We start from the raw sequence: 14,949 nt of genomic DNA on the forward strand, positions 1-14,949 counted from the left end.
CCCAGCCAAAGGGGGCGGTGAGCCTCTTTGGAACCGCACCGGACTGGCAGATTAAGGCTGACCTGGGGAAGCAGCTCCGATTCCCAGAGCACATCGCAGAAACCACCCTGAGACCAGACATAGTGCTGTTCTCAGATTTACCAAAACAGGTGGTCCTGCTGGAGCTGACCGTTCTGTAGGAGAAGAAGATGGAAGAGGCCAAAGAGAGGAAGCCTGCCAAGTACGCTGACTGCTGACTTAGTGGAGGAGTGCCGCAGGCGGGAGTGGCGTGTACGGTGTGTACCAATAGAGGTGGGCTGTAGAGGCTTCGCAGCTCGGTCTCTCCACAAAGCATACAGCCTGCTGGGCATCACAGGTGCACGCCAGATTAAAGCCATCAAAAATACCACAGAGGCAGCTGAGAAGGCCTTTAGATGGCTGTGGATTAAGAGGGCGATCCGTGGGTACATGTTACTTAGACAAAAGTCGGGACTTGATCAATCCTGGGCTCGACTGGGTTGCTTTGGTGAGGGTGTATGACACTGACAATGTGTCTAAGTGCATCAGTAGATGTATATATTTTAACTAGTTAGATTTTGTCAATGTGTCTCTACTCACTGTGTAATGTCTTGCTGTAACCTCTTCAGAGGTTTGTCCAGAGTGGTGGAGGACTTGTGCAGGTTCTTGTAGTTCTTCTGGGTCTCCGAGTCCAGCAACTGGAGCTGGTCCTGCAGGTAGCGCATGGCCTGCTGGATGCCCTGGAACTCAACAAGCACAGCTCATTAGACATGAAATCAAATATTTACATTGATTTGATTGGCATTGACTCCACCTCCATGGGAATCAAGCAAAATAACCAATGAATCTTCATTTGAGTTTGTATTGATGTTGGTGGACTAGTGTGATACAAGAGTCTAAATTAATGATGAGAATATATGACCTAAATTTTATCACTATATGTCAAGCCAGGACATGAGATGGAGTTTTATTTAACAAACTATAAGATCAGAGTTATAACTTATATAATCTATATAGCTTATATACTTATAAGTTATAACTTTCACCTGACATATTAAATACCAATGTGATGAAGCTCAGATTCTTTGACATGTGTATTTCTGCAGCTATTGCGACATCTAATCCTTATTTAAAATGTAGCATAATTGTTGTGATAAATTCACCGAGCTGTAGCGTAAACACATCCTGCACCGTCTTAATTATCTAGAATAGGAGTTCCAAGACTTGCTCACGGCAAAGGCTGACGAAGGTGTACACCCACTATCTGCCTGTAATTGCCAAATTGCACAAAAGACACCATTCTTAATGACATTTTACATATAATCTCTGAATATTTTTTCACAGATATTACATGAATACATTATTTTGTGATTTGCAATTCCTTCGAGAGGGCAGCCTTACCGCACGCTGCTTCTCCTCCGCCTGTCGGATCTCCTGCTTGTGTCGCTCGTGTTCGGCCTCCAGGGCACTGATGCGCCGCGCGCTGGCCTCCCTCAGCGCCGCCACGTCTCCGGTCAACCCACTGAAAAACACGCCGATCTCTCTCATGGCCTCCACCTGGGGGGCGAGGGACACAGCTGAAATTCAAAAGCAAAGCAATTCAAATACAGTTCACAATTTGTTTAGACTGGGACCACTGGGTATCGATCCTATTTCAAAGAGAAATGTGTTCACACAGATTGTCTTTTCTCGCATTGACAACGACATTGACACCCGGATGAGGAGGAGATTATGTGGATAATATACGGCAATATGCTCGAAACGACACCTTAAGATTCTGACCGAAAGGAACAACAACCCGACACTGAAACAAGTATCAAAAAAATACACACATGCATATATAAATAAAATCTTAAAAAGTGAGAGACCTCTGGGGCCAGAGCTCTCTGCGTCTCCATGGTGGTCTTCAGAGAGTTGCTGAGCTCCTTCATGGCAGACAGTCCTGTGAGCGTCTGAGCGACCAGGACGTTCTCCATCTCTTGTTTGTGTTCCCCCTGAAACACACAGAAAACACATAACCGATCACAAACAGCCTTGAAGCAGATTAAATCCCTCCATTTTCACATAAAAATCCCAGATAGTTCAAAGCTCTTCCCGTAAACTATGGTACTAGTTTGCGGTGACCAGACATCACGCTTTGTCCGGGATTGACCCGGTTTCGAGCTGGGTGTTTAACATTGTAAAACATCTGTAAAAAACGAATGTCGCGATTTTCAACATTCACTACCAAATTTGCACCCCTGTCTTATGAATGGAGAGGGAGACAGGGGTGCAAATAGCGCTCCGATTGTTCCCTCTCCATTACACACGGAGAGGGAGCATTCGTGGCACATTTTGCACCCACCATCTCTGCTCTGCTGGCATCCCCGTGGCCCGTTCCTACAAATCAAACAAATAAAGACACCATGTATTTTATTATACTCCGTTTCCTTATTGAAGGAAACAAAAAAAGCATCATTCGTCACAGGGACACTTTCTCAGTCACTCTCTTACTCCCCTAACCCCAACCTCTACCTATGTATATCCTAATATATAAAATAAATACTTCACCACTGAATTTGTTTACAAGGTGTACAGACTAAAACCTAATTACAGTCAAAATTATATCCCAATTAACGGTCATAATTTCGTTTTTCCTACACGATCTCCACCAGACTCGTCCTTACCAGAAGCTGCAGCTGGCTGTCCCTGTTCTGCAGGCACAGCGCCTCCTGCTTTTGACTTATGGCCTGACAGTGAGTGACACCCTCGGACATCAGATTTCGAATTTCACCCACAAAGGACTCCATGGACGCCTGAGCTCTGCTCAGCGCTGCCTCGTTCATGAGGAGGACTTTGTCTGCAGACAGAGAGACAAAAACATCAAGGGAAGGGCATTTAATTTAGTTACTAGGGTGTATGCGGACAAGAGGAAGTTAAAAATAACCCCACTAAAATTTAAGACCTTTTTAATGCCAACAGGCGCCTGATTTTGCACCATAAATCGCTGCTGTAAATTGAATCTTGGCAGAGGCTGGAGGCAAATTTAGAAAGACAATTGAGAAGACTCAACAATTTAAGTCAAATACAGAATTCGGGTTGCAGTGAGCACTCCGATTGCAGACAATATTGATTGACGATGTTATTTGGGGAATTTGAATGAGTATTTTAAGTTAATAAACATGGAGCAATTGCATTTTGCAAACATACTGTTTAGCTTGAATTAAGATGACACTATCTTTAAGGTTTCTTCCTCTTACCCACGGTCTGGGAGTAGCTGCTGAGCATGTGGAGGAGCTGGCTGCTCTGCTGCTGGATGCAGCTCTGCATGGAGCCAAACGCTCCGTCCATACGCTGAGCGAAGCTCTGCTGGATCTGAATGTTGTGCTGTTCAACCTGAACTTTCACAAAAAAAAAAAAAAATTATAAAACAAAATATAGCTGCAGGCAACACAGGGTCCAGATTAGTCATGTTAGATAAAAATTAGTTTTCAGGGTTCCCTTAAAACCCAACATCCCTTCGTCTCGACACCAATTAGAAATTTTCCGAGTTCCCATGGAACGTACTATCAGTCCATGCTGTCGCTCGTATTTACATCAGCATTACGACTAAAACAACTTAATATTTTCTGAGTTTCCCTTGAACGCAGCATCGGCTGACGTAATGACGCGGTGACGACTCTCTGTGACTGATTATAGTTTTCTGAGTCCTGGTGACACGCAGAATAACTACCAACACGAGTTATCATTTTCCCGGTCCGCGCGTGGGGGAGAGATCGCCTGTTGAGCCTAAAAGTTAGAACGTGGCTGTCTGCTAGCCTGTTAGCCTGCTTCTCGAATTTTAATTCTATAACTGTTTATATTTTTAAATTGTACTATTTTATTGAACACAGTGATTATTCTACAATACCATATTTTTTTTCATATACAAAACATTTGAATATAATAAAATGTAAATTATATTGTTGACTAATCTCATCAATTTACGCTATTCTGTGTTCCTACTGTCATTTGTAGTTATTTTATTAATATAACAGTATTGTTACTATGAACCAACTCCTCATCTGAATGCCAGTGGCAATATTTTATTTTACTTTCACTGACCAATGGCTCGGTGAAGTTTGTGCCCAAAGCATTGTAGACGACTCCAGTTGCTGAGCCCCAAGGCCCTTAACATGTTAGCCCGACAGTCTGTGGTCATGCAGGTCATGTTCTCCTCTTTCAGTCCCCAACATTCAAGCGCTTCCCTCGGGCCTTGTGCTATAAGATCTGTGTGGCCTTGCGGGAAGCATGTTGTTCGAAGACACGCACTGCAGAGCTTCCAGCCGTGAATGAAATGAATGGTCAGACTCAAATAAAGTTCTGAAGTGCGGGTAGACCATGAATCACTCATAGAAAAAAACTGGACGTTTTGAATTTTGTGTTGAGTCGCATAATACTCGCGATCTCTCTGTAAAGCACATCGTCGAGACATTTCAATCGCTTACAATCTAATATCGTCATACCATACACCCCTAGCTGTAACATAACAAAATGTGGAAAGCATGCAGGAGTTTGAACTGTATGATATCAAAGTCAATTCTGACCTTTTTCTTCCGGTCTAGCTCGTCAAGGAGGCCCGATACATCCTTGGTGCTGGAATCTGCTGTGCTGAGCAGCTACGGAGAGAAAGAATAAAGGCCGGGATTTAGAAAGACATCTGTCACTGAGGCGAGCTTTTTGGAGGCTCTGTTGGGCTCCCACCTGATCTGCCGTGATGTTGAGATTCTCCTGGGCCGAGCTCAATTCGCCGTTGACAAACTGCTCCTGGGTCAGTTTCTCCTTCCTCTCCACCAGGTCTCGGCTGGTCAGCCTGAGGAGGACAGAGACCGAAAAATGGGATTATTGTTCTGTTTTAAGGGCTGGACCACATGCTGGGCTAAAAAGATGGGTGTTGGATGTCAAATATTAAAAGAAGAGTTTGGGATGTAGGAGGATGTTAGAGGTCTCTAATGGATGACATCCCTAACTACCAAACCCAATCTACAGTATACTTGTGACAAAATGCTCACGGATCTGAATTTTGTTCTTCATAATGGCCGACACTTGGAAGTTTAGGACTCAGATGGAAAACCTTTTCACTGCTGATACTGATTCTAACTAGAAAACAAAAGTTTTTACACCAAAAAATTATTATAAAATATCTTTTCATAAAAATGACCCACATCAAAAAGGGACACCTTCTTTCCACAGACCAATGGGAAACCTCCTGACAACCGCTCGACTAAGGGCCATTGAAGGAGATCACTGCCTTGTTCCGCCCCCTCGAAGCAAATAAAACAAGCAAGACGCCATTGTCTCCCAGCTTTCCCTCCCGAGACTCCAGCTCTCTCTTGACCATCTTTATTTACCTAGGAACTTGACTTTCCTTGGCGCGTGCCACGCAGCCTTTTTTCTCTTGGTCCTTTTTCCAAGCCACGTTTCCCGCACCCAGACTATGCCGAGTCGTAGAGATCCTCAGAGACACCTTTATACGTTTAAACCTCCCGTCTTCTACCTCAACCGGCTTTGAATCTGTTGACTTCAAACCCCAAACTACAATCACGCCGAGCCCTGGAGGATCCTAGCTGAACAACCATAGCCGCCTCTCCCATTCTGAAACGAATAATACGTGGGAATCCGCAATATTATCAGGTACCCAAGATGAGGCTACAGCCATCGGGAACCGAACCATCGATGACCGCTCACAACGAACCAGTAAGCCCGGGACTTCGGTAAGCTCATGATGTTGATGTTGGTTTGGGCATGGCGATTTCGTTATTTTATTATCCAGCTTAGAGTGTTAGCTGCATTCTTTTACACATTCCAATGAAATCCCTTCCATTCAATCTATAGTTGCACTGCCTTTTCACAAGAATACCCCCTTAATTCCCTTGTGTGTGTTTGTTGTTAACTTGCTTTAATCCCCTTTTTTCCAGGCTCCAGCCATCGGGAACCGAACCATCGGTGACCACTCACCACAAACCAGTAGGCCCGGGATTCTGGTAAGCTCATGGCGATTTGATGTTGGTTTGGGCACTGTGATTTATAAATTGTATTATTCAGTTTAGAGTGAGTTGGCAGCGTTCTTTTACACATTCCAATGAAATCCCTCCAATTCAATTTATAGTTGTACTGCCTTTTCATGAGAATACCCCCTTACTTCCATTGTGTGTGTTTGTCATTAACTTGCTTGATCCCCCTTTTTCTACCTAAACCTTTTACCAGATTAGTGAAGTCTTTTATTATTCATAAACATTCTTTGTTTGATTAAGAAGTAGTTGGGTATTTTTCTGCTATTCCGTGTGAGAATCTGACTGGAGAACACCTGACGCTGAAGAATATGGACCTCTAACGCCGCCTGTGCGGCCATAAACAGGCGGTAGAGGCGGTAGAGCTGGTGGTCTAGTGATCTAAAGGTTGCTGGTTCGATCCCAGGCTCCTCCTGCTAGCATGCTGTAGTGTCCTTGAGCAAGACACTTAACCCCTAATTGCTCCTGATGGCTGCGTCCGTCGGTGTTTGAACAATTGTAAGTCGCTTTGGATAAAAGCGTCTGCTAAATGACTAAATGTAAATGTAAAATGTAAACAAAATTTATTTTCCAATGTTTATTACAAAACTGGTGGTGCCCAATTAAACTTTAGCTATGAATAATCACACACACACACACACACACACACACACTATAATCTATAAATTAACCTCTGCTGTTTTTCATCCAGGTCCACAGTGTACTGCTCCAGTTGGCTTTTACTGTCCACAAACAGTTCAGTGACCTGAACAGAGAGAACCAGACTGTAATGCAAACCACACATACGTAATATTCAGATTCCTTATTAAAGCCTTACAAATATGTATATATCCACAATTACAGATTTAAATAATTAATGAACACCATGTCACTTTTCTCTACCTTCCTGAGCTCATCCTCCATGGCTGCAATGCGCTCGGTATACTCTGCTATCTGCACTTCCTGAAAGGTGATCTGAGTCACCATGTGCCTGTTGGACGGACACACAAACACACACTACAGGAAGTCAAATATCATGTGCTAAAATAAGACATACAACCACGCAACAGAATCATTTACGAGACAGCACACGTTACATTTATTCACTCGAAAGGATAAATCTGAGTCCGTCAACTAGTTTAGTTTAGTTTGTCAACTAAAGACTTTTACTAGTACTATTAAAACAGTTACTACGATTGCACAAAACACCCTATTTAGAATTTTGGGTAATTCCTGTGTGAGTGTGGGCTTCATCGTTTTCTTTGTAAGGCGATCCTAATAGTGTGGATTTCAGAATAAAAGCTTCCCGAGTGGCGACCTACCCGTAGTTTTCCGCAGAGAGGTAGACGCCGTTTTTGTCCCGAGTGGCAGCCAGGTCCCGTTTCAGACGTTCGATCTCCTCAGTGTATTCCTGAAAAACACACACAGAAAAGGTGGGGGTGGGGTCGGCAGTTTTTATCATGAAGATGTCTGGCAATGCGCATGCTAGTTATTAGTTTTATCGTGGTCAGTGCCTGGACGTGGCTTCACCTTGATCAGGGTCCTCTTGGTGAGTTTCTGGTTCACTTCTGGTTTGTTCATGATGTTCTTGGCTCTGCTGGCGTAGTCCAAGGTGCTCAGGGTCTCCTACACACACAACAGACCAGAAATTGATAAAGTTATTTTTTCTTCAAGAAATCTGATTATATTTTGTCAATTTAAAGATCTGTTCACTCAGTTGATTAATCAGGTACAAAGGCAATTTTTTTTCTTCATAAAATAAGCGTCATTCACAGGATTTCCGGAATATTCTCCAATATTAATAAAAAATAAGTATACTGTGGTAGTTCGGCCTACCACACGCCAACCAAATGGCCTTTCCAGGGCCCTCTGGCACAGAGACACAGGCGACGATAGGTTGTAGACATAAGTTTATTGTAGAGAGGAGGCTAGGTGGAATAAGCCAGGCGCAGATGGAAAATGTCATGACAGGGCTCCTACCCTGAGTGTGTGTGGGAATGGGGGCTTTAACCTGTTGCTCATTAGACCAACCAACAAGCAACTGTTATGCATCCACCCTGACCCAATCACCTAGATCCAGGTCAGGTGTGGCTGCTCAAACCATCCCATCCCCAAACCACACCACCTATTTTAGCGTTGGATCCTCAACAAACAAAACACACACCTCGAGATTGCTGGAAGACGGAGACACGGTGGCGATGATGGAGGTCTTGGTTCTTCCCCCGAGCGAGTCCTGGAGGATTCGGGTCAGCTTTGACTCCCTGCGGGTTCACATCCAAACAGCGATGGAATCAGCTCCACTTACACATTGACCACACATTTTAAAATGGTCATGACAGAAATTACAACCTTACAAGGTTGGATCAGTAATATTTGAATCTCTTTGAGTAATGCCGCCATCTACAGAGAGGACTTCCAATTTTGAATGCAAGATATCGCCAATTAATTTATTATTTTTATAAATGTCTCATTACTCATCACTCTCATCTCATCACTGTCTACCTGTAGGGGATGTGGGGTCTTTTCTCCACCAGAGCAGTGATGACTCGACCCAGTGTCAGCAGTGACTGGTTGATGTTTCCAGCCTCACGAGCACGTTTGTCTACAGCTCCAGAACGCCCAATGTTCTCACCGCCTGCGAGATCCACCTGGAACGCAGGTCGCGTTCATTTTCACAAGCACTGATTGTTTTATGTATCGCGAAATAAAGAAAATACTATGAAAAAATACTGTATAAGTGGCTGTTTGGGGTAAAGTTAGTGGTAAATGGAGAATTATTAAGAGATTAGAGAGAATCTCTCTTCAAGTCTACTATTCATCTATATTTCATGCAAACTGTTGTGCCTTGTTTAATCGTAATAAATTTATTATTTTTCTTCCAAAGATTTATTGTTATTCATCATTTTGAAATTGTTGACATATTATGAACAAATACCAACTGTAATCTTGACCACCAAAAGATGTTTTATTACCAGGTTGAGTTTGCCGATCTTCACCAGCTCCTCTCCTTCCAGCGTGATCTCCTTCATGTGAATGGTGACACCGAAGACAGAATGGGAACGACTAACAAAAGAGAGAATATTTGAGAGAAAATAAATTAAATACAAAAACTTTGCATTTTTTTTTATTAAACAGACCCCAATAGGCTAGTCATGGTCTTAACTCTTTCCCTCAGTGTTGGTTCTCCCAAAAATGGAGCTGGCAAAACGGACACTTTCACAACTCCCAGCCCTGTGAGCATCTATAAACTGACCTGGAGTAGGCGTTCATGAGCGTGGAGGCGGTCTTTCGCTTGGCCGACCCCCTCTCCAGGATCTGATAGACTTCGTCCTTGTTGTGCACCGTGACCTCCTCGAGGCCTTTCACTACCACACCGCGCTGGCACAGGCAACACAGAGATATGAGTCAACACACAATGCTATGTGACTAGAAGCTGTCTTGACTTTGAGAGAATATGCGTCCTTCTTTCCGACACCCACAGTAAGACAATAATCTTGGAAGATCAAACCAATTTAAAAGTTGGAACTGGCCAAGAGAGCAGACACAGCCATCTCTGGCCTTTGTCTCCGGAACCCTTACCCTCCTGTGAACAGCAAGGGACCCCAACCAAAATGGCTGGGTCAACTGCTGGCCATGTGGCACAGAAGATTTTGCGTGACCTGAACTCTGACTAAAAAGGAGATCGGATTGAAAAACGTATCTTAATCAATGTGTAACCACAACATTTTTACTTGCTAGTTGTGCAACGAATGATACCTCTCCCGACTTTGGGAGATGCATACTGACAAAGTAAGGCAAGATATAAATTAAACTCTCCTTTCCTTTTGCTGAGCATCGACGCCCCATAGCGGCTACCGTGGGTGTTACGCCAAGCACAGATTCTTATTGTGTACAACTAGTATTTATTCCTTATTCCAAGATTTCTTGTTTGGCTAATGGGTTCATCCTATTGCATTTTAAAGATTCATTCTGTGTGCAATTTTATCTGTGCAGTTGAAAGACTTATTGACTTCTTCTGCTTCTTGCATCCCAAAGATTAATTTACGCATGATTTTGTCTTCTTATTTCAAGATGTATTTGACGAACAAACCTAATACACAGATTGGGGATTGAACGAGATTGGTTGCAAGATTCAGATCATAATAGAGGGTTTTGAACGTCTTACAACGAAGAGGAATGAACTAACATAAAGCCTCCCGAGAATTCCCTAACCAACGGGAAACCCCTAACGAACCTCTCCACTTTTGGCCGTCGAAGGAAGTCAATTCTGGTTCCGCCCCCTCGAAGGAAATAAAAAGCCCGGAACATGACCGCTCTTCAGATCCTTTGCTCCCAACGATCTCTCTCTCGCGACCATGAAGTTTATCTGAAGGACTTACTTTCACTTTACCTGGTGCTGTGGCTGGTCTCTTTTGAAACCACATTTTCCGAACCATGTGCAGCCATGTCGCAGAGACCCTCATGTACGCATCGTACCTGTAAAGCTTTTCTTCCTTTTACCTTGCCTTAAACCTGGTTGGGGAACCACCATTTATATATCCCTCCTTCTGGCCCGAATAACCGTTTTGGACAGAGTCAGTTTTGATGTGTTGAATGAACGCACCAGAGCCACTGAAGCTGCCAACACGCTATCCAAACAACTGCCCGCCAAGCCCGAAATAACTCCTTCAGAGCATGGAGCTGCACTTTGCCGTTCTCGCACCAGACAATACGGAAAGATCCCTGACGCCCGCTTGCAGATCCGGTGATCCAGAAATTGACGACAACAAAGATATGTGAGCCCCGGACCTCCAAAAAAGCATACGTGATGTTGGTTTGGCATGGTGATAATCTCAATTATTTTATAATTCAGTTTAGAAAAGGTAGTTGCACCTAAGAGTGCATTTACATACAATCCCTCTCAGTAAACGTCTCCCTGTTTTCATAGCAACCACCATTTAATTTCCCAGATGTGTGTTTGGGTTTTAACCTTTCTCAATTCTGTTTTTCTACCTCAACCCCTTTCCACATTATAGAACTCTGTCATTAAAAGTAAACATTTATTGTTTGATCAACAAGTAGTAGTGTATTTATCTGATATATTGTGTGGGAATTCCTGAATGTAGAAGAACCGCTTCCCTGAGAGCTGAGGACCTTTATCGGTGCCAGTGCGGCCATAAACTAAATTGACTTTTTCCAGGTTTTAGCAAAAAACTGGTGTATAAAAAATATGAATTATATGTCCATATCCCGCTACAGCTAACAAGCAGATACAGCAGGGATGGGAATTGGTAGAGACCGATCTGTGACCGTATCAGTGAATCCCTATGTGAACAAACAAACAAACCTTATTTCGCGGGTCGTCAAAGAGCTGGAGCCGCTCTGTCATGTCCTTGCTGGGGCTGAGCAGATCAAACAGCTCCTCGTTGTAGATCTCCATCAATGACACCTTGATGGAAAACTCTGTGCCGTTCTTGGACAGCTTCTCAAAAATCTGGTGCAGAGTTCTGGGGATGATGCCCGCCAGAGGGTCCTGAATAACACCAACAAAAGAGATTATAATTGGAGAGTAATATTTCTCCTTTTTCTCATATTCATGTGTCGGCAAACTTGACATTATCTGATGAGCCTCAAGCAGGGCTACATGAAGTGCATGTCTCGTTTAGGCCAATGAAATATACATCATGTGACCAAACTGTTGCAAAACTGTACGTCACCCAAAATACTGATTCAAATGCATATAAAATGTTAATGTAGCTCTTCCAGTGTGAACTGGATCTAAATGAACATCTTCAGAAGGAAACTTGAGCTAAATGTACCTCTTCCCATGTGAACTGTCCATCTGGACTCCTCTCTCCCTCCATGGTGAACGTCTTTCCCGTTCCCGACTGTCCGTAGCTGAAAAATACAGCACTCTTTATGTTATTCGGCCAATTTTGGAAAAGAAAAAAAAACATGAATGAGATTTTGGTAAAGCACCAACTAGTTAGCTACCCTACCATTTGATGAATTAGAAAGCTTTCACATGCAGTTGAAATCTGTTAAGAGGAAACACAGGCACTTCAACACTCAATGACTCACGCAAAGACGGTACAGTTGTATCCCATAATGACTTCATCCAGGATGGGGCAGACGACGCTCTTGTACACGTCAATCTGTTTTGCTGTTGGACCAAATACCTTCAGACAGAGAGACAGCGTGGCTAAAGTCAACCAAATCTGATGCTACCTTATGGTATTGGGCCAGAATTAAATATGATGGTATATACTGTCGTTTTTCCACGATTCCTTTAATGTTACATCTGTTATACATGTATAAGGGAATAAAATTCTTATGTTTCAGTGGTACCACATTAGTATTTTAAGGAGTTTTAGATCAAGATACCATGGTAACATGGTATTATATTTATATGTGTCCTTTTCCATATACAGTACATGCCAACTACACCGATCAGCCATAACATTAAAACCACCTGCCTGATATTGTGTAGGTCCCCCTTGTGCCACCAAAACTGCTCTGACCCATCAAGCCACAGATTCCACAAGACCTCTGAAGGTGTCCTGTGGTATCTGGCATCAAGACATTATCAACAGATCCTTCTAGTCCCGTATGTTGCGAGGTGGGGCACTCATGGATGGAGCTTGTTGTTCCAGCACATCCCACAGAGGCTTGGTTGTATTGTGATCTGGGGAATTTGGAGTCCAAGTCAACACCTTGAACTCTTTGTCATCTTCCTAAATCCATTGCTGAACATTTTTTGCAGTGTGGCAGGGCGCCATATCCTGCTGAAAGAGGCCACTGTCATCATGGAATACTGTTGCCATGAAGGGGTGTACTTGGTCTGCAACACCGTTTAGGTAGGTGTTACGTGTGAAAATAACATCCACATCAGTACCAGGACCTAAGGTTTCCCAGCAGAACATTGCTCGGAGCATCACATTACCGCCACCGGATTGCTTTCTTCCCATGGTGCATCCTTGTGCCTCAGGTTAACAACAAACACGCACCTGGCCATCCACATGATGTAAAAGACAATGTGATTCATAAGACCATGCCAACTTCTTCCATTGCTCCATGGTCCAGTTCTGACGCTCACGGGCCCATTGTGGGCACTTTCGGCGGTGGACAGGGGTCAGCATGGGCACTCTGACTGGTCTGCAGCTACTCTGCAGACCAGTCAGTAACTACTGCATACAGAGAACACCCCACAAGACCTGCCGGTTTGGAGATGCTCTGACCCAGTCGTCTAGCCATCACAATCTGGCCCTTGTCAAAGTTGTTCAGATTCTTGCACTTGCCCATTTTTCCTACTTTCAACACGTCAACTTTAAAAACTAACTGTTCATTTGCTGCCTAATTTATCCCAACCCTTGACAGGTGCCATCGGAACAAGATGATTACGAGTTATTCACTTCACCTGTCAGTGGTTTTAATGTTGTGGCTGATCAGTGTAGTTCACAGTGATGAACCTGTGATGAAGCAGTATTCCTTTACATTGTATTTTCAAATTGTAAAAACAGACATTATTAATGTACTCGACCAGTCCAGCTGAATACATCATTAGCTGATCATTCATCCTCTGTGGTGAAAAGAAATGTCAAATTCTTACCATATCAAAGGTGTAGGTCTTCCGTGTTGCCTTATCCTTCACCGCTCCAGTCCTCACCACCACCTCCTTTCTGTTGGGATCGCAGTCTACTACACCATGAGAGCTCTTACGCTCCACTGTGTTGAATGGTCTGCCGGGGGGGGGGGGGGGTACAATTAAGAGCCAGAACGGTTTGAGGGGAATCGTTGGATCGGATGATATTTTCTGTCAAAGCCACCAAACTATAACTATGCATTTGTGCTGGTGGTGAACAAATTGACAACAAATCAAATTGAAAGTAAAGAAGATATCTTCAAATTACTTTTATTTACTCTCGCTTATATAACCAAAAGTTATATGGCTTATATGATCAATACATGTGTTGTCCATTTCATTTTGCTCTCATACGGAATTATGGGCTCCAGCAACAGGCTCATTTATCTCCACAAAACAAGACCAGATTTGAATTCCTTTTGCTCCTTTCCTGTAAGGTACCCAGTTGTTATTAAATGTACTTCAAGCTTGAAGAAGTCGTACTCTGAATTATTTCTCTCCACACTGATCCATCTCAGCCAGCTAACCTGTAAGTTCTGTAGGAGGCCCTTGAGAAAATCTACCACAACGGCTTGCAGCCCAAATACAATAACAAAGATTTTGTCTTGATAGGTGGTTAAGTCAGTCTTTTCAATGTTTAATAAAATGACGACTGTTTTTCACAAATTTGTGCTCCAAATGAACATCGATATTGATCAAATTCGAACAATGTCTAATTATTTATAATTAATGTTTAAATGAAGATAATAAATATGGATTTTCATGTTTCTGATGTTCTGTCAGTAAGACCAGGCAAGTAATTATAATTTAAATTTCTCATAAATGCATTTGAAGATAGAGAAGGAAGAAGAACTGTATGTATATTAAATACCGATAGAGTAATTCATTTGAACATGTTCTCCGCTTACCTGCATCTGACAACCACCTGGATGTTTCTCCCCTTCTCATCTTGTTTATTACTGACTGAAGACATGATTGTAGGAAGCTAATGTTCTGCAAACAGCCTCTGTAAACACAAAATCATAACTTTATTATTTTTAAATTAGGCACGGAGTGTAACAGAACATCCAGGACAGGCGCGGTGCATAGTCTCACAGAGCTGCTGAATATTGAAGCACTTTGCATGCAAACCATGATTCACTATGCTCCAGATTTGCTACTGGACACACTACCTTGACTTAAAAACCACTGCTCCTTTTCACGCTGCAAAAGGATGTGCAAAAATTAACATTTTCCCATTACTATCAATATGACGAAACCTTTACAAACAGTGAGAGACTGTAGATAAGGAATAGAGAATTTGTCCCCAAGGTTGATGTTTTA

The 14,949-nt window shown here is 43.0% G+C and overlaps 1 protein-coding gene across 1 annotated transcript; it reads right to left on the reverse strand.

The window, feature by feature from the left end:
- Positions 1-593: 593 nt before the first annotated feature.
- On the reverse strand, positions 594-14,599 carry LOC307242050 (kinesin-like protein KIF11; the record flags this gene model as incomplete). Its single annotated transcript, XM_080016386.1, is given in 20 exon segments — positions 594-737; positions 1,399-1,554; positions 1,866-1,991; positions 2,664-2,836; positions 3,237-3,372; positions 4,563-4,634; positions 4,720-4,827; positions 6,682-6,771; positions 6,909-6,996; positions 7,328-7,416; positions 7,536-7,631; positions 8,170-8,266; positions 8,508-8,653; positions 8,978-9,068; positions 9,259-9,383; positions 11,332-11,517; positions 11,804-11,882; positions 12,066-12,163; positions 13,594-13,723; positions 14,535-14,599. Coding segments are annotated over 20 exon segments (2,295 nt in total).
- Between the last annotated feature and the right edge of the window lie 350 nt (positions 14,600-14,949).

The sequence above is a fragment of the Zeus faber genome (assembly GCF_960531495.2).
Source record: "Zeus faber genome assembly, chromosome: 16".
Taxonomy (NCBI): domain Eukaryota; kingdom Metazoa; phylum Chordata; class Actinopteri; order Zeiformes; family Zeidae; genus Zeus; species Zeus faber.